Source organism: Quercus lobata, chromosome 3 (genome assembly GCF_001633185.2).
Source record: "Quercus lobata isolate SW786 chromosome 3, ValleyOak3.0 Primary Assembly, whole genome shotgun sequence".
NCBI classification, from domain to species: Eukaryota; Viridiplantae; Streptophyta; class Magnoliopsida; order Fagales; family Fagaceae; genus Quercus; species Quercus lobata.
Window position 1 is genome coordinate 64,580,337 of NC_044906.1, and position 20,579 is coordinate 64,600,915.

At 34.4% G+C, this 20,579-nt stretch overlaps 2 protein-coding genes across 3 annotated transcripts; one reads left to right on the top strand and one right to left on the bottom strand.

Annotated features, from left to right (window-relative positions):
* The first annotated feature begins 1,069 nt into the window (after positions 1 to 1,069).
* On the top strand, positions 1,070 to 14,145 carry LOC115982839 (PH, RCC1 and FYVE domains-containing protein 1). Of its 2 annotated transcripts, XM_031105558.1 has the most exons (9): positions 1,070 to 1,843; positions 2,463 to 2,549; positions 3,004 to 3,093; positions 3,414 to 3,494; positions 3,766 to 3,927; positions 4,050 to 6,146; positions 8,430 to 8,576; positions 11,774 to 12,063; positions 13,562 to 14,145. In XM_031105558.1, exons 1-9 carry the CDS (start codon positions 1,796 to 1,798, stop codon positions 13,650 to 13,652), a joined length of 3,093 nt encoding a protein of 1,030 aa, XP_030961418.1. In that variant the 5' UTR covers positions 1,070 to 1,795; the 3' UTR covers positions 13,653 to 14,145. The 2 variants fall into 2 exon arrangements, with proteins under 2 accessions (XP_030961418.1, XP_030961419.1); XM_031105559.1 differs by lacking the exon at positions 2,463 to 2,549 and having other exon boundaries at positions 13,562 to 13,749.
* Positions 14,146 to 15,668: 1,523 nt separating this feature from the next.
* LOC115979324 (pentatricopeptide repeat-containing protein At1g26900, mitochondrial) lies at positions 15,669 to 18,087 on the bottom strand. The gene has a single exon (XM_031101346.1). The coding sequence runs from the start codon at positions 17,823 to 17,825 to the stop codon at positions 15,999 to 16,001; it is 1,827 nt and encodes a 608-aa protein (XP_030957206.1). The 5' UTR covers positions 17,826 to 18,087; the 3' UTR covers positions 15,669 to 15,998.
* Between the last annotated feature and the right edge of the window lie 2,492 nt (positions 18,088 to 20,579).

The window sequence follows — 20,579 nt, forward strand, 5'->3', positions numbered from 1 at the left end:
AAAACATGAGTTTTACACCACATTCTTACAAAATTTAATCTCTCCTACCACAACTAATAATAATGAATTTGGCTTACATTTAGTACTTTTTTAACTGGAATCTCTTTTGTTTTAATGAAAAATTTTCACATCATCCACTAATAAAATAAAATATGGAGATTAAAATCCACTACCACATGACATTGTACATTTAAAATAAAATGACATATTCAGTTAAAAAAGTACTGAAAATAAGCCAAACTCAATAATAATACCTCAATAAACTTCTAATTTTGTTGGATTTATACATGAGTATTAGAATTGATTGTGTATACCAACTTTGTATGTGTGCAAATTGATAAAATAAAGAAAAGAGAAAATAAAACAAATATCTAAAATTTTAATGTCATAACAATGACACCACCTAAATTAAAAAGTTTTCAAAGCATGCAATTTGTAAACCTAGTTGATTATAGAGGGCAATTTGGAATATTCCATTGGAGAATGTTGTTAGATGACGAAAGAAATGAAATTAGAATTGCATTTTGTTGAAAGAGTGCCAAAATTGGTAGTGCATGCTTAATTAGAGTTCAATTTTGTGTCATGTGTCCTATTTAATTTTTTAATTTTTGTAACAAGTAAATTATTGGATGAAAAAACCGAAAGAGTTTAGATCTAATTAAATTATATATATCATATATATATATATATAATTGTGATTGTTTTTAAATGTATCAGTACATATGCATGGTATCACATACTAATTTAAATGAATGATATATAAAATCCTTACAAAGGAAAATACAAAATTATCCAATAATAAATGCCTACAAAATCCAAAAATTAAATAATTTATTTATTAAACTAAAAAATTCTGTCCCACAAAATTTTTTGTTTTGTTTTTGGGATGGGCCCACTTGAAATCTTACGAAGAAACTTTATATTTCATTATTTCGGTTAAAAAGACAAAAAACCAACCATCCCTATCTCCATCCCCAAGATTTCAGTTGCTGACTTGTCAAAACAACAACAAAAAATAATTTAGGAGCGAGAAAGAAAGAAAAAGAAATAAACAGTTAGAACCAAAAAAAAAAAAAAAAAAAAACAGAGAAAACACAGAGAGGGAGAGAGAGAGAGAGAGAGAGAGAGGCGCACGTTAAGGCGCACGTGAAGCATTCTCGAAGCTCTCTGCAACACAATTTTATCAATCTCTCCTCCCCCCAATCGAAACGATTCGTTTTTTTTTTTTCTTTCTCTTTCTAATTCGTGGTTTTCTTTGCTTTTTTTGATTTTGTTTCGAATTTCGTTTCGGAATTCAACGAGCCTAAATTCATCGAAAACCGTTAGCATTTGCTGAATTTAATCCGAATTTCTCATATCAGATTCAAAAAACACATTTATTTTTTTGTTGATTATTCTCAGCTCAAAATTGACGAGTTCCGAAAAATTCGAATTTCTAGGGTTTCGGTTACGTGAATTTGAGCTGTTTTCGGAGCTCAGGTTGATCTGATCTTAAAAGCTTTCTACATTTTGTGGTTTTTTGTTATGTGTTTCTGGCATTGTGGATTTCTAGGGCTTTTTTTGAGTTCACAAGCTGCATTATCAAATTTGAGTCCCAAAAATTTGGTTGTTGTTGATGTGGTTATGGGGTAGATGAAGGAATTGGTTTGTTTTCCACAATCTGCGTTGGAGAGTACATTGCTGTTGATTCTTGTTTTACATGAAGCAAGTGGCGTATGGTTTTGGATCGTATGATTCAAATGGGCGTTGGTTCTGTGACTCAGCAGAAGCAGCTTCTACTGATATTGCAACTTGAATGGCTGATTCGCAGAGAGCCGGTCTCGTTGAGAGGGACGTAGACAAGGTTTAAATCCGTTCTCGCCTTTTGCTTTCGTTTCGCGTTTATATATTATGCATGATGCTTTTAATTCAATGGCATTTTGTTAATTTAGATAGAAAAAATTGTTTGTGTTTTTGTTGAAGAGTGAATTGTATACATGTGGCCGAAATCTTGGAACTAAGGCGTTGTTGTTGTAATTTAAGAGTGAATTAATTTGCAGTAGCAGGGGCCCAATGTTTAGGGTCTTAGTGTGGGGTAGGTCTTGAGTTCTAACCCTCGGGAGCTACTATGGTCACGCTTAAGTAGGGTTGTACTCGGATAAAAAAATGAGTACCCATGATACAGTCAATCATAACTTGTGTCTTTTTGTTGCTGTTTTTTAAATCATATGGACCTTTTGGTTAGTGAGAACTTATTTGCATGTTCATTAGTGATATTTTGGCTTGTTCTTGTCAATATTTTAATGTTATACACAGCAACAACAGAGTAGGTGATAAGCAGCATTCCTGTTGAATTAAGGTGTTGAATCATGAAGTATTAGTCTCCCATTATCACAAATTTTTTTTTTTTTCCACAAATTATGCTCTTGTATGAAAACACCTGGAGCTCTTGTAGTGACTTTATTTTATGTTTTAAATTACAGGCCATTGCATCACTTAAAAAGGGGTCATATCTGCTAAAGTATGGACGCAGAGGGAAGCCAAAGTTCTGCCCATTCCGGCTTTCTTCTGTGAGTTACTCTGGCAATTTGGAATTGTTCCCTTTTCTGAATTCTGCACTAACTCATTAACGAAATTGTAAAAAAAAAAAAAAAAAAATCCTAACACAATCCCATAACCCTTTCTTTAACAAATCTAAATACTTTTATTTATTATTAAGCAATAACAACTCTAAATTCCATTTCCACAAATCCTTCTAACCCTAAACCCACCACAACCACACATAGACAAGTTCCCTTATTTTTCCAATGTTATCCACCCAACAACAAGTATGACTGAACTCTTCTCTCTGGTTTGGGTTCAGCCAGGTTATAAATCTCCATCATTTCAACCACCTAATTTTAATTTTTAGGTCCTTAATGTATGTAACTTCCGATATGAATATAATCATGAAAGTAACAACATTCTTTTGTTTCTCTATATTTACTCGGATGATTGAGGGTTTTTTTTTTTATTTTTTCCCAGGATGAGTCTGCATTGATATGGTACTCTGGCAATGAAGAGAAACAACTTAAAATAAGTCAAGTTTCACGGATTATTCCTGGACAGCGAACTGTAAGTTTCTATAGTCATTCTTTCTTTCTTAGAAAATGGTGTGGGGATAGCCTCTCAAGCTACTGTTGAGCTGATTTTGTCAGATCTCAGAAAAAATTCACATGAACTTTGCATGAGTTTAAAAGAATGTTTTAGTTGAAGTTTATATTTCAGAGTTAAACTTCTGTTGGTTTAATTAGAACCCTTTTATTATTGTCAAAATTTTTAATATTTTTTTTCTCTTTTTTCTTTACTTTGATAATATATTCATTCTATTCTATCATTTACTTATCCTTAACTCTCAAAATTTAGACATTTATAACTTTGGATTTATCTTTCAGGCAATATTTCAGCGGTATCCTCGGCCTGAAAAGGAATATCAATCATTTTCACTTATATACAATGATAGGTCCTTGGATTTGGTGAGTGTGTTTCTGTGGTCTATTCTTTTTTTCTTAAAAAAGCTCATTTAGTTGATCAATGACAATAAAGCATAGAAATCATTAATTGAAAATTGTTTTGTCACTGTTGTTAGTAATGATCTTAGTTGCTTCATTTGTTAATTTGTGAAAAATAAGGCAGGATGCCATCTTCGAAATTATATGTGTTGTCTGAAACCATTCCCAAATTTTGGTACTAAAACTTGGTTGTTGTTGTTGTATTTGCTTGGCACTACTACCAACCAATGGACAGATATGTAAAGACAAGGAAGAAGCTGAAGTTTGGTTTGCTGGTCTCAAGGCATTGATTAGTCGAGCTAACTACAAGTGTAAAAGTGAATCAAGATGTGGCAGTGTATCATCAGATAGTCTACATTCTCGTACACGAAGAAGTTCTCCATCTATTGCTCCATTTGTCAGTAGCAGTGAACTTTAAAAAAAAAAAAAATTTATTTATTTTGTATTTAGTTTAATAAAGTTCGGTAATTATTAAGCATTTACAGTTCACTTGGGTTAATATTTTTTAAATTACAACAGGATCCAGGAGATACAGAGGAGGTTCCTCACGAGAATTTACCACAGACTAGACTGGGGAAGGCATTCAGTGACATAATATCATATACAGCAGCCGATAAAAGTTCCTATCAAGCTGAATCAGTTCCCAATTCCACATTAACATCGTCACCTGTAGACAACTCAAATGGTCAAAATTCAGGAACAGAGGCATTTCGAGTTAGTTTATCTAGTGCTGTGAGCTCATCAAGCCATGGATCGGGTCATGATGATTTTGATGCCATAAATGATGTTTTCATTTGGGGAGAAGGTATTGGGAATGGAATACTGGGTGCTGGCATGCGTAGAGTCGGGCTTGGGAATTCATATGGGTCCAAGATGGATGCCCTTCTCCCTAAGGCATTGGAATCAAAAGTAGTTCTAGATGTTCATAATATTGCTTGTGGTGGCAGACATGCTGTGCTTGCCACAAGACAAGGGGAGATCTTTAGCTGGGGAGAGGAGTCCGGAGGCAGGCTTGGGCATGGTGTTGAAGTGGATGTTTCCCACCCAAAGTTCATTGACAGTCTTAGTGGTATGAACATTGAATTAGTAGCATGTGGGGAGTATCACACTTGTGCCATTACACGTTCTGGAGATCTTTATACATGGGGGGATGGTACTCACAACTTTGGTCTGCTTGGGCATGGAAGTGAAGTTAGTCATTGGATTCCTAAAAAGGTAAGTGGTATCATGGAGGGTATTCATGTAGTATCTATCTCTTGTGGACCTTGGCATACAGCTGTTGCGACAGCAGCTGGCCAGTTGTTTACGTTTGGGGATGGATCGTTTGGTGTCCTTGGCCATGGTGACTGTAGTAGCACAAGTATCCCCCGGGAAGTGGAAACTTTGAAAGGACAGAGAACTACAAGGGTTGCATGTGGTGTTTGGCACACTGCTGCAGTCGTTGAAGTGACAGATGAATTATCTAATTCTGAACCTTCTGGTTACTCTTGTTCTGGAAAGCTGTTTACATGGGGGGATGGAGATAAATGCCGACTTGGTCATGGTGATAAAGAATCTAGACTAGTTCCAGAGTGCGTCACTGCATTGGTTAATCAAAATATTTGTCAAGTAGCCTGTGGGTATAATCTCACAGTTGCTCTAACGACCTCAGGACAAGTCTATACAATGGGGAGTACTGCGTATGGACAGTTGGGCAGTCCTGAGGCTGATGGAAAACTTCCTAGTCGCGTAGAAGGTAAAATTTCAAGAAGTTTTGTAGGGGAGATTGCCTGCGGCTCATATCATGTTGCAGTTCTGACTTCCACAGCAGAGGTTTATACTTGGGGAAAGGGTTCAAATGGGCAATTAGGCCATGGAGACAATATTCATAGAAACACACCTACACTTGTCAATTTTTTAAAGGATAAGCTAGTAAAGAGTGTGGCCTGTGGTTCAAACTTTACATCTGTTATATGTCTTCATAAATCTGTATCTAGTGCTGACCACTCTATATGTACTGGTTGTCATAATCCTTTTGGTTTCAGAAGAAAACGTCACAATTGTTATAATTGTGGGCTGGTTTTTTGCAAAGCTTGCAGTAACAGAAAATCTCTGAAAGCTTCTTTAGCTCCAAATATGAACAGGCCATATCGGGTCTGTGATGATTGTTATATGAAACTGAAGAAGGCCCTGGAATCTGGTTTTATTCTGCGACCTCCTAAATCCAAAAATGGAAATATGTGTCATAAATCCAATGAGGCCATGGATAAAGAGACTCGAGGTAATAAACTACAGACAACACTCTCCAGATTGTCATCTTTTGGCTCGGGCAATCAATTTGAAACCAGGCGTTCAAAGCCTGACATGAAAACAGAATTGCATGATAGCCGTGTCTTTCACGCTCTGAATGAAAATTTTGAGTTTGGGGGAATTTATTCCATAAAAGCATCAGATTCTCTTGTTGCAACATCAAAGAAAGTTTCATCAGTTTCCCTTCCTGGTTCCAGAATGGGTTCTCGATCAACATCTCCTGTTTCAGAAAAGTCAAGCCCAGCTCGGTTTTCTGAAGAAATTTTTGATTATTCGAAGAATAGAAATGGCAGTTTAAGTCAAGAAATCATAAATTTAAGGGCTCAGGTAAGCATATTGAAAATGCTTTAGTGACTGCATGCATGCATAGATCTAAATTCTTATTTACTTCAAATTTTAGGAATGTGATAAACGTATTTGTTAATGCTCTAGAGAATCTTCTTCCCCAGTCCCCCCCAAACCCCAACCCCTTTTTTTTGGAAAGAATAAATTATAATATTGAGACTTCATTCCCTTATCCTTCCCTTTGGCACATTCAGCATTCACATTCTTCTTATGGGGAAACATGACCCAGTTGTGGGAGGTATGGAAGTATGTTCAGTTTTAAAATAATCTGTTGAAAACAGCTGAAAGATATAGTCACCTCATGACAAGTTTGTTTACCAAAGAAAATTATGTATGGGGCAATCTTCAAGCCATTTTAAAAGCACTGAGAGACCTAGATATCTTACTGCTACCTGAAGCCTAAAGATCTTCTTGTTGCATATTTCTGCTAGGGATGGCAGCAGGGCAGGTTGGGGTCAGATTAGGGGTGCTCCTGTCCTGTCTTTGGGGTGGGGAAAACCTACGCAGGGAAAGTTCGGTACGAGGTGGGTTGTAGGTATTTCCATCACTAATAAGGTGACTTTGACATTAATGAGGTAATAGAATATGTTTTAAAAAATCAAATTATACATACGATATGTAAAAGAGATTGAATTTTATATATGTATATATATACAAATATATAAAATTAAATCCCTTTTACATATCATATTTATAATTTGATTTTTTTAATGTGTTCTATTACCTCATTCAGGGTGGGGTGAGACGCAGCAGGAAGAGTAAAACCTATCCCTGCCCCATCACCTCTTTGAGGCAGGGAAAACCTGCATGGGGTAGAGTAGGGCAGGGCTGGTTATGCAGAGCAGGAAAGGGATAGGACCATTTATAGTAACTCAACTTCAAGAAAAGACATTTTTTAAATGTAAAGTCACAAAAAGATAGGACCTTTACAGTGCTAATGATGTACAGGCACCCACAATGTGTGAAGCACAATGGTGAAGTTGAAGCTTTTGAAACTTAGTGAAGTCAGCAAGTTAAAGTTCTGAAGGGTCTGGGAGTACTAGATTTTCGAAACTAATCAGTGATGGTGAATATCACTAAAATCAACCCATTTCTGTATGTTTTCCTCAGGAACAACAAACTAGTAGTGATATGAATGGCACTCAATATCAAAATTGTAAATATGTAATGCAACATGGAAATATCTGTAGTTGCATTGTACACAATTCAGTATTTAATTAGAATGCGTAGTTATAGTCTTCCTGAAAATGAATTTTTATATGATGAAGTTATTCACAACTGTGAATGCACGCTAGCTCAAATGGCACCTCCTCTCCTTGTTAGAGCAAGACAGAGAGTGGAGTTGTATGTTCAAGAACCACAAGGTGCGTCTATAATTACCAATATAAAAAAGTGTAAAACTTATGTATGCAATGTTGCATAATGAGGGTACCTGATGCTTTGTAAGAAGGCTGCATTTTCTGAAAAGCACGACAAATGTGTAAACTAAGCAGGTAGTCTGAAGTTGCAATAGAGTGTGATAAATAAAACTACCAAGAAGCTGAGAGAACGTTCACGGTTAACCTGTCAAACTTCAAATAATTTTTTTTAGGTGTAGGTAAGATGTTACCTTTATTGCCAGCTTGAAGATAAAAATGGTTGGTCCAATTTTCTCTTATTAGAGATAAACAGAAAGTCATCGTCTTTTTGTACATGATATTGCTTATCTGTAATTCTTTAGACCTCTTTACGTCAATTGTACATGAAGTAGTCTGTTTGCAATAGAATATTTCTCTACTTATAAAAAAATTAGAGAGAAACAGAGAGAGATCAGAGAATAAGAATGGATCTAGGAACAAAAAAAAAGCATAGCTTACGTAAAATGAAGTACTGAGATATACAGGAGTTTGGAGCTTGATAAGTCTATGCAACAGCTGAAACAAGAAAAGAAATAATGCGGTATTAACTGGACAAGAATAGCTATGTTTAAATAGTTTACTCCTGTCCATGAAAGCTACAATTTGAAGTATATGGCAAATCAATATACTCTCATCAACACTATAAATATTGCAATGATATTTGAATCTTTTTCCTGTTATATATTAATCTGAGAAACAACTGAATTTTGTCTGCATCTATCACACAGAGACTCTAATGACTTGGTTTCCAACAGTTTTATTGCATCAAACTTATGATTAACAATTTATCTACTTTCTTTTTCTTTTTCTTTTTCTTTTTCTTTTTTTACTTTATACTAAGTAAAAATTAAATGATAATACTTTATAGGTGGAAGATCTTACTAGAAAATCCCAACATCTTGAAGCTAAACTAGAAAGAACATCAAAGCAGTTGAAGGAGGTCACTGCCATTGCAGAAGATGAAGCTGAAAAATGCAAATCCGCAAAGGAAGTTATCAAGTCTCTAACTGCTCAAGTAAGATATTTATATGTTCAAGTTTTGTGGTTATTTTTCTCAGTTTCATCAATAAGTTTGATTTCACTTGCTCTATTATTTGGATTTGAAAGAACTAGTCTCTGTAAATTCTGTAATGATCAGAGTTTCAAGATTTAGTTATGGTAGGTTTTTGACTTTTAAACATTCAACTTAGGAGCAGAGAAGCTCTAATAGTGAAATGGCTTGGTGAGTCAGCTTATATACATAATTGACCTTTTGCATAAACATCATATTTTGAATATATTCTGTTTCTCCATAAGCTAATTGAAGCTATCCAAGTTGCAAAACTTCCACCATAAAACAAGTTTAAGGTGCTTGGTCTGGATAACTATGTTTCTTGCATATGGTGGGAATAAGTGAAACTCCACCAATGCCATATATGTGGGGGCTATCTTGAGTTCAACTAGCCCACCATGTGATAACTACAAAATGAACATTTTAGGAGGATTACCTCATTGAAAAGATATCATTTATTCTAAATCTTGCTGTTGAAGCTCTTGGAAGATTTAATTAAATAAAAGATGACGTTTAGAAGCAATACTTTAGCAGATTATTATATTGTTCACTCATCTAATTGTTGCAACTGAGGCGTTCTTATTTGTAGCCGAGACTTAAAAATCAGGAAAACCATTTTTTGAGGGAAGAATTTCTGCACCAGATATCATGCCAAAACCAGATTTCTGATCCATTTCCAACAAGAAAATGGAAATGCCTATATAAGAGTCTCACATGCCTCTAATACTTTTCCAAACGTTCAACACCATGAGAAACTTGAGCCACCTTCTTTCCCCCCACCCCCTGTGAATCCCCAAACCACCCTCCTTCAATAGGGAGCATACCACCCCATAATTGACCAAATGAAACTTAGGAACGTTGCACTCCCTACCATTAGAATTCTCTTTGTAACTTTTCCAATATCACTTAGTGAATCTCTGAATGATGTCATACCTAGGAAGACTTAAGTAATGACAAATGTCATGAAAAAGAACACACACACACACATATATATATAAGGTTGAGATCCAATAGTTACTGAAAAGTTAGCTCTTCAAGTTCAAGTATTATTGATATTAATGGAGTTAAATGTTACATAGGCATTGCAATTATAATATGCCTTTTTTATGATTTTAATATTAAGCCATACTTTCCGTGGTTAATCTTGTTGAGATTTTGTAAGTGGTGTATAATGCAAGTAAAGTTGTCACCTGATTATATGTGAACATTCTCACACTAAGGCTTCATTTGTTTTGGTGTAAAATGTTTGCTATTGGAGAATGTTTTCATCTGAGAAAATTTAGTGAAAACTACTTGTTTTCTCTTGTTTGGTTGTGTTCTTGAGGTTGTTCTGGAAAACATTTTCTGGCATTTGGCTCATATGAAAACTCACAATTTTACTGTATTTTTATTTAGAAATTAAATAGAAAATTTTATTCACCACTTTAAAATACAAAGGAATCCTAGAAAAGATCTATTGAGACTCTCCTCAGTCCCACAAAGATCTCTATGTACTTGTCCTATCCAGGAAAGCTGAGATCTTTCAGTCTACGTGCATGGGAACTGCTCAAACAAAAAAGAGTAGTCTTTTCTGAATTCAAGCCTGGCCTGCACATTTGCTTCTAGATCTAGGAATGGTGCCAGGTGAGGGCGCCTATTGAACAACTAAAATCAACCTAAAAAATAAGTATCGTCAAAATAAAATTATTGAAAACTACACTAATGAGCACAATCAAAATAAGAGTGCAACATCCAAAAAAAATATCAAACAATTAACAAAAACTATGAACTAGACTTACACATTTACTTGCATAATTACACACACTTAAAACCTCCAAAGTGAAATTTAAAATTTGTGTCCTTTTAGAAGTTTGGGGGCAATTCTCGAAACTTTGACACATATCGTGGTCATTTTAGGGGGTTTCAAAAGGGGTTTGCATCATTTCAATGGATTTGGGGGATATTTTTGTCTTTTTGGTGTTTTAGGGATATTTTAGTCATATTAGAGGTTTTGAAGGAATTGTGGTCATTTTAAAGGTTTCAGGGTTATTTTTGTTATTTTTGTAGTTTTGGTGGTATTTTGATCAGTTTGGAGATTTTGAGGGTACTTTGGCCATTTTGAATGTTTTGATGGTATTTTAGAGGTTTTTAGGGAATTTTGATCATTTTGGAGATTTTAGGGGTATATATGTCATTCTATAGATTTTCAATATATTTTAGTCATTTTAGAGGCTTTTAGGGATATTTTTGTCATGAACAAGTTGGTCATTTTGATTTTTGAGGTTTCAGTGGCATTTTTGAGGTGTTAAAGGGTATTCAATTATTTTGGATATATTGGGGATATTTCTGTCATTTTGGAGGTTTCTGTTCTTTTGAGGCTGAAATAGTGAAATGCCATTTCAGATATTTATTGCGTTGGATTCATTTAATTCCTTTGATGCTTGCTTGAACAGGGTTGACTCAATATTAAGGAATTAATCTAGGAAGCACAGATACTTCGTTTAGGGTGCTGTACCCTTGTCTGTATCCGTGCTTCCTAGGAATTAATCCAATGCAGGTTTGGGTAGGAATCAAGGAATTAAACCCAGATAAAGTATGTTGCCTATTGCCATTCAGATTACCATTTCGTAGGATTAACTAAAAAAGAAGTTAGGACTTACGACCGACTCAAAGGACAGCAGGGAAAGTTCTCTAACCTGGGAAATTTTTTGTAATCCATCTTTTCTGGACGGAAAGGGTGAGTAGAATGGGCACAAAAACTAAACCTTCCTTCTTCGTAAAAATTATTTCAGTTTCACCAAGTTTTTTAGTTGCCCCAAACACTTGAAAATGAGAAACATTATTCGGAAAATATTATGTCGAAACAAACCAAACCTGAGTACTAATATGATGAAAGACTGGATGGTAACACAAAAATTTTCATGGTTTGAATAGCCTAACATGATGGTAGAGGACCTTCTCAATCACTAATTTACAAATCGAAAAACATGTAATTTAGCGATGAGATTTTCAAAATATTAATCAAATAAAATTATTAAGTGGTATAACTATATATATAGTTTTTATTTTATTTTATTTTTTGGGGGCGGGGGGGTTGGGGGGGAGGGGTTACTTCTTATCTTTGCAACTCTGTTGTTAACTAGTTAATAGTCTAATGTTTTAAATGATTTAATTGTCCACAGCTGAAGGAAATGGCTGAAAGACTGCCAGGACATACTACCGGATATAGTGAAGGCACCATTGCTGAAAACACCTCCAATATTCTAAACCAGTTTTCCAATGAGAGCCATGCAGCAAACGGAACCATTTCAGAGGCTCAATCAATTAGCAATTTAAAAGACAAAACCTTACGTAATGGAACCAAGCAACCAACTGGAAAGGGAGAGTGGGTGGTGCATGATCAACCAGGCGTCTATATAACTTTGTCCTCCTTGCCAGGTGGTGGTAATGAACTGAAACGTGTTCGCTTCAGGTATTTACACTTGCCTTTGTTGGTAGGAACAATTATGATCTACTCGATAAAATTAGGAACATTTATGATCTCTCAATGTTCTGAGTATGACCTTTTTAATTAGGAGTTTATTGATAATCTCCTCAACAAAGAATTAAGGCATATCTTTTCCGAGTAGGATTCAATAACAAGCATTTTTTTCAATTAACTGAAGTATTTTAGCCTTGTCATTGTTCTTGTGCTGGTTTAAACTTTCAACTTGAATCGTATTGTTAATTGGAATTCAATATGCATACTTAAACCATCCTAGCTATCTGTCTCTGATCATGTTATTGGTGCTATGTCTATCTCTTCTGATTTTTCTGATCTTGCTTTTCATCCTTCTCTCCTCAATTCTGCTACATAAAAATGAATTCTAGATTAGATACTTGAATTCAATTCATTATAGTTTTTCTACGTTGTACTCCTGTCCTGTTCAACAGATTATATAGCCCAATGCTCTGGGTGTGTAATATAAATATAATGAGTGAAATTTATGCATATGTGCCTTTTAATTAGATAGCACCCTTTTTGCTTCCAATCTGGATAAATCTAAAATTTCTTTTTTCCACTAAAAGAATCTTTTTTGGAAACTGAAGATACTTCTCTATATAAAAGCCAAAGGATTGAATCAATTTAATGGGAAAACATTGATGTCTTAATGTTGCTTTATGCTATATTTATCTAATTTTGTTCAGACCTTTGGCAAATTGGTTAGGCCTTCAACCATCTATCTCAGACTCAACTTGCACGCCTCTTATTCTGGCAAAGTTTTAGCTCTGGATAGAGGACATTTTATACCATCGCTTCCTCTTTTAATTTAAGCTATGTTTTCCAAAAGTAGTTTAGATGAGTGAAAGAATAAGATCAATGGATCTAGATATGTGGGACCACATATTGGTCCAACTTTTGATGCACCTGATACCATGTCATACCCAATTAAAGTGGACTATGTGCCCACAATGTTGGAGAATAACCAATGCACTAATTACATTGATTTGATAATTTGATAGTTGGGAGAGGGGAAATTTGAACCCTAAATGTTCCTGTTAGAAACATTAGGAGATGCCAACTAGTTGAACTAGAAGGCTCTTGGCCAATGCACTAATCACACTGCATTAAGCAAATTAATAGCACCCAATATCTATATCTTCATTCCAATGGCCCATCCTCATAGCCTGAAATTTTTTTTTTTTTTTTTTTTTTTTTTTTGGGGGGGAAAAACTGCAGAGCAAGGCTTGTATGTTCTCTATACTTATGAAAAGCAGCAGCAACTTTATGATTACTTACAACCTCCCCTTTACATAAAATAGTGAAACAATTACTTGCTACCAATGAAAGGAAGCAGACCAAATTTTTTTAGACAATACCATATATGACTCAATAAATCTAGTGAATTCAGTGCAGCATGTTCAATTACCTCTTGTGAACTGGTAATTGAATTTACCATGTGTACTGAACTCAATTTGCTTTTCTACAGCCGGAAGCATTTCACGGAAGAACAAGCGGAGAAATGGTGGGCTGAAAACGGGACCAAAGTATGTGAGCGACACAATATACTTACTTCATAGTAAAAAATACAGTTGGCAGTCTAGCATTCGCTGGAAGAAATCAAGCCTCATACAACTATTTTCCATGACCCTCTTCCTCTCCTCTGGAAACTGTAAATTTTTTTTGGTCAATCATTCAGTGGAGTTTCATCATGGATCCAGGGTCAGAAATCAGAAAGGTAGACCGAGACATTAGAAAATTCAGAAAGTAGAAAGGAAAGCTTTTAAAGAGATAGAACAAATGGAAAGATGAAAATTTGATTTTGAGGAATCTGGATACTTGGCCTCTAATGCTAGTTAAATAAGTTCCACACTGTTGCAGCTGGGTCTCACGTTTTTCTTTAGGCTAATAGGCTCTTGTTGTGCTTCCCCTTACCCCCTTTTTTTTTAATATTATTTTTTCGTTTCCCCAATATTAGTCGCTTAACATTTTGTATACGTACTCTTCTTGACAAAAGGCCAAGATAAATCCATTTTTTTGAATGAAGTGGTACCCCATCTTTTTGGATGTAAAGGCAGATCAAAGCTACAGTGCAATGTGTGCTTGTAATTTACTGTGATTTCTAATCAGTGTACATTGAGAGAGAGAGAGAGAGAGAGTTTTCCTTGTGACTGTCAGTCCTAAATTATATAAATGTACTTACCAATAGGACCAATCACCAGGTCAAGGTTCGAGGAATTCGTTCAAACAGTTCATTTATAAAAAGAGCCAAGAAATGAGGTCCAAAAGTTGAGAGTTATGCTTGGTGCATTACATCATAAAGTGAATTCATTCTAAATGGAGATGGAGAGGATCCTAATACGATATTCCCCATATCGGCCTCACAAGCTTCAGAAACTGCCATGTGAGGTATTAGATACACGGTTAGATTTCTTTCCAATGGAAAGATCCTAATACGATATTCCTCCGACTGTCTTCGCAAGCTTTAGAAACTACCATGTGAGCTGCCTTTGCCTGTGTCACAAGAGGATCAGTGCCAAAGACCAAATCAGTCCTAGCATAGATTATTTCTGCCTTGTGATTCAATAAACAGCCACTGTACTCACCTGTTTTTTCCTTGAACCAGCATCGAAAAGTTGATTTTAACAAAGGATAATGGTGGAGAAGACTACAGCCTCTAGTTGTTTGAAACAGCTTCCCATGATTCACGAGGATATTCTAAACTACAATGACTCAGCGAACCACTTGCATGGGATTAATTCCATCTCTTCTCTATCCCCAGCTCGATTTTTGAGTATGCAGCTGGGTAGATGTGGAAGGCTCCCTTGGTTTTTATGTAATGAAGTACTTATTGGGCGAAAAAAAGAAAAAGAAAAAGAACCGAGTTTTTAATCACCAAATTTTTTGACACCTGGAATTACCGTAAGCAATTTCATCTTATGATATTCACCCAGAAACATAATTCTCAAAAGGGCAAAAGGAATATCATGCATGCCACCGTGTACGTAGATTCTCATTCCTTTTCTTAAAAGACTTCAATGTGACATTTTTGTTGGCATAAATGAAGTCTTTGTCAAACGCATCTTCTCATCTCTTCATATATTATCATGGCTTGTGGCTTTTCAGACGCATTTTGAATATTGTAATAATGTTGGCCGTTGTGCAGGCTAGACAAATAGTGGCCGTTGTGCAGGCTAGACAAATAGGGAAATCAAAATCTTCTGCGGAATCTGGAGTATCAGTTCCGGATTTTCCGCAACATATTTGAAGGACAATAAAATATTTTGGCTTTTGTGCAAGCCAGACAAATAAAGTAGCATCAATCTTGTAACAGTAGTGATCTCATTAATCAGTAGAGGGAGCATCGGATGGATAACCATCAAAAGGACCTTGTGGAGAATCACATGCATGCTCATGGTAAATAGCATACTGGTTACAGAATCTACAATATAAAATTGGCTTTAATCTTTTCCTTATGAATTCAAACTCTGAGAGAGAGAGAGAGAGAGAGAGAGAGAATAATGATGAATAGTAATGGTTTCTCAATGTTTGATCAACCGTCTAAAAAGGCATAAAATTTTTAGAAACATCTAGTGTAACTGAACCTAATTTATTTATTAATCCCTCCATTTTTATTACACCTACATAATCTAAAAGCAGTTTTGGAGTAGAATTCAACATAAAGCTATGGTTATAGGAAAAGGTCAGACAAAGTAAGCTGAATAGAAGCATGAAATATTTCTATTCCTTGATTTCTTTTAATCGCTATCAAGAATCGAATATTCAAATCCTTTGTCATCCCTTGATTTCTACCACAATCTTAGGACAGAGTCAGCAGTCTGAGAGAACTTTTGAGTTTGCAAGGACCTGAATAGAAAATAGATTGCACCTCTTATTGGGTCAATTATCCAGGCAATGAATAACAGTCAATCACTCAGTTGCTCGTTTTCCCAACTAGGTTCACACCACTGAGAATCCATCTCAATTATGCTACATCCAGCTTCCTTTATCAACTTTTCTTTCTCCGTCCCAACTGAATGACATTTCACTTCTTTCATTATGCTATCTTCCTTCATTTCCTGCATTCTTCTTTCTTCTGGCAGCCTTCCAGCAATGGCATAAGTGCTAGAGAGAAGGATCGAATCTGTGGGATGTTCATCAAATATTTTGACTAACACCCTCTTCACACATTCCCCCAATTCAACATTTCCATAGACTCTGCAAGCTGCAAGCAATGAGCGCCATGCAGTAGCATCCCCCTTAATGGGCAAGCTCTGGATTAATTTATGTGCTTCCTCCAGCAACCCAGCACGACCTAAAAGATCAATCAAACATCCGTAGTGCTCAACCTTTGGTGACAGGCCATACTCACAAACCATTCTCTCAAAACATCTCATGCCCTCTGTCACGAGCCCCCCATGACTACAAGCACTTAAAATTGCTAAGAAAGTGATTTCATTAGGTCTAAACCCCTCCTCTTCCATCCTGTAAAATAGCATAATGGCATTTCTCGCCTGCCCATGAACCCCGTATCCTGAGATCATGGCTGTCCAAGATTTCACATCTTTGCTCACCATCCTATCAAAAATTTCTATAGCCTTCTCTAAGAACCCACATTTAGCATACATATCAACTAGAGCTGTCCCAAGAACCATATCCAACACCATTTTTTCTTCTTCCACATAATCATTGATGCATCGGCCTACATTGATGGCTCCAGAGGCAGCACAAGCCGAAAGCAATCCAGCTAATGTAGATGAATTGGGCGTCACTCGTTGAAGTTTCATTTGACGTAATAGAACTACTGCATTTTCAACCATGCCATTTCTTGCATACTTATCTATTAGACAATTCCATAAAACAACATCCTTTTCAGCAACTTCATCAAAAACCCTACGCCCTAATTCAACATTCCCAGCTTTTGCATACATATCAATCATAGAGGTAACCACATTTAAATCAGAACAAAACCCAACTTTAATGCAATGACCATGAAGAGACTTCCCTCCAAGTAAATTTCCACAATCACCAGTAGCAGACAGAACACTCAAAACTGTGGTAATACTGGCTCTCAAACCACTCCTACACATTTTCCAATACAAATCTAATACCATATTAGGCTGAGATACTTGAACATAGCCAACCATCAAACTGTTCCATGAAACCAAATCATTTATTTGAGGAAACTCATCAAACAACTTACGGGCATCACCAATTTTCCCGCAAACACAATACAAATGCAAAAGTGTATTCTTTACATTGATAAATAGCCCATGCCCAGACCTCAAAACCACCCCATGAATCCCTTGCCCACTCACAATGCTCAATACACGAGCACAAGCTTTAAGCATACTAGCAAAAGAGAACTCGTTAAGCCCAATACTTTGACCCATCAAATGATTGAAAACACCAAAAGCTTGTACTGGGTCATCACTAATGGAATAGCCTCTAAGCATGGTATTGAACATGAACAAATTTGGGTTTTGTACATATTTGAAAATTGAGGCAGCATATTCCATGTCTTGAGTGGAAGAATCAAGAAGCTTGCTGAGAGTGAAAGGGACATGGTCAAGTCCAGTCTTGACCATAAAGCCATGGACTTGAGAGGTTTCTGAGGTTTGCTTGCAAGATTTCAACAAATAAAGGAGCTTTTGGTCCTGTGAGGAGATAGAGCAGTGTTGTTTTGGGTTAGCAAGTTTGGACCAAATATTCAATGCTTGCCTCAGGCATGTGAGTTTGAATAATGAGGCCATATGAGCCAGGCAGGGTCTCTGGCCTCTTTGGTGGCAAAGCTTAAAACTAACATGGGAGGGACAGAAATTGAGGGTATGTGTTAGGATTGAAATCTATGGTTTGATTGTATAGCTGGATTCGAGGTCAGCTAGGCCTCCAATAATTGGGAAAAAAGGAACAGAGAAAGAAGAAAGCTACTACCATACAACCATCCTATAACCCAACATACAAACTGATACGACCATCCTATAACCCAACGTACAAACTGATACAACATACAAAATTATGCATGTATGTAACCGTTTTTTCCTTTTATTTTTTATTTTTAAAAATAATTTTCTATTTTTGAGATTAAAAAATTTATTTTTGATAATTTAAAATAAACAAAAAATAAAAATTATTTTCAAAACTCAATTTGTAAAGAAAACTAAAAATATGTAAACTAATTTTCAAAAGTCAATGAAAACATGCATTTAATTTAATAAATCTGTCTCATTTAATGAGTTAGCATTAGAGTTCAAATCCTAGTAACAATATATTTTAGTATTTATATTTTTTTCTTAAATATATATATATATATATATTTTTTTAATTTCAACTAAACGGTTTCAAAAAAATTATTAACCTTTTTTTTTACAACATTTTCAATTCTCCATAAAATATTTTCAAAAATAAATTATTAATATATGCTCTTAGAACATATATTAACAGCACACCCAAAAAAAAAAAAATATATATTTTAGCTTGAAAGTTCATTAGGAAATGTTATTATTGTTGATGAGAAATTTTTCGGCAAGTACTGATAGAGACATCCAATAATTGGAGTTCTAGAGTACTATTTGCTACCCTCCAATTTCTTTTGGTTTATTTGTATAGTTTTTATAAAAATATATATAATTTTTTGTAAGAATTGAGCAAAAAATGCAAAACAAAAACATGAACTTCCACGGTTTAAGTTCGGGTCAAGTTGTTTTTCACGGGTAAAAAAAACCCACCCATACCTTCTTCTTTTTTTCTTTTTTCTTTTTTCCTTAGGTTTTGAGCGTTTTAATGAATCCATGTCCAAGTTTATTAGGTCTAAAGTCTAATACTGTCAATTATCCTATAAAAAAATACTGTTAATTATATGAATTTTTTTTAAAAGTAAAATTTAATATTATTTGGGGTAGGGTTATAACTTATAACAACTATCATAGATACTTTTTAAAAAAACACTTTATTGATAGTTACAGAAGTAACTTGAAAAAAAAAAATTAATCGTTACATAATAAAATAAAATTGATAGTTTCCAAATATGAGATGATGTTATATCTCCAATTCAAACTTTTTTTGATACCATTCATAGGGAGAAAACATAGTTTAGGTTACAAAAAAAATTAGGTTAAACCAGCAATGGATCATTGACATCTTAGTTGCCATATTGGCTACAGTACTAAGTTTACAACTATTTTAAGTACTAAGATTAGCTTCCAAATGAGCCCATTCTGCTTCAGGTGGTTTAGATCAGCAACCCTTGTTTTCATTTGACAATTTATAACCAGTTTTTTGTCAAAAATTTGGACTAATCTTCTTTTGTCACTTAAAAACAAAACTTGCTGAAAGTTATGATCTCCAATTCAAAAACTATACGAGAATAATTATGAGAAAAAAAAATCATAATAATAATTAAACTTGATCAAATTTATTATTTTCTTAAATAAACCTATGCGAAAGAAGATAAGATCATAACCCAAAAATGATAAATAAGATATCCTACCAACTTAACAATTATTACTAATTTGATTTGATCAAAATCTACCAATTAGTTCTTTGAGCGTGCAAAATAGTCATATAAAAGTTTTTTCATATTTAGCAAATTTGTGTAACTAATTTATCAAAAAAATATCAATAATATGAGTAAAACAAATTCCCACCAACCATAATACCAACAATCATGCTACAGTAAAATGGTGAATATTTCATATGTTCACTCATATTAATTCCCACCAATATCTCAATAAACTTTTTAATATATAAATTTTTTAATATATTATCTATCAATTTCTTTAAATAACAAGCCATATGATTTTAGAATTATAGGCAATATACATGTCTTCTATGTTTTATGCATCTTCCCAAAAAGTGTGATTGTCTAAAAAAAAATGTGATCCAAATGATGGCAAATATGCTCATTGGCTCATTTCTCAAATAAAATTTGCTTTGATATTTTATAAAGGTTACTTAATTTTACATGCAAAAGATGCTTCCACAATCTCTTGGTTTTAATATTATGTTAGTGTTAGACTAGATTTATGTCGTATGAAAAAAAATACAAAATTATAATTAAAATTGATTAGTAAAATTAATGAAAAAAACACTTTAAGCTACTTGACAAAGTCACATCCAATAAGATAAATTTTTTATCAAAACCAAAGAGTACAATTGATTATAAAATAATTTAAAATAAATAATAAAACTTCTTTTTATTTTTTTTAATTTTTTAATAATTAAGTTTCAATCGGAGTAGTATTTTTATTTTATTGAATCTTTAATAATAGATGACCATCTAGAGTCAGTGAACTATGCAAATAATGTTAATTGATGTACTTAGTAAGTTACATGACAAAATTATGGTTAACAATTTATAATACTTATAATGTATATGACATAGTGCATATGGCATATACAACATTACAACCCAATATATGTTATTAAAATAAAAGATTATGGTGGATTATAAAAATAATATAATATAAAATAATTAGTGAATTTTTTTTTTAAATCTGGGTATTAGA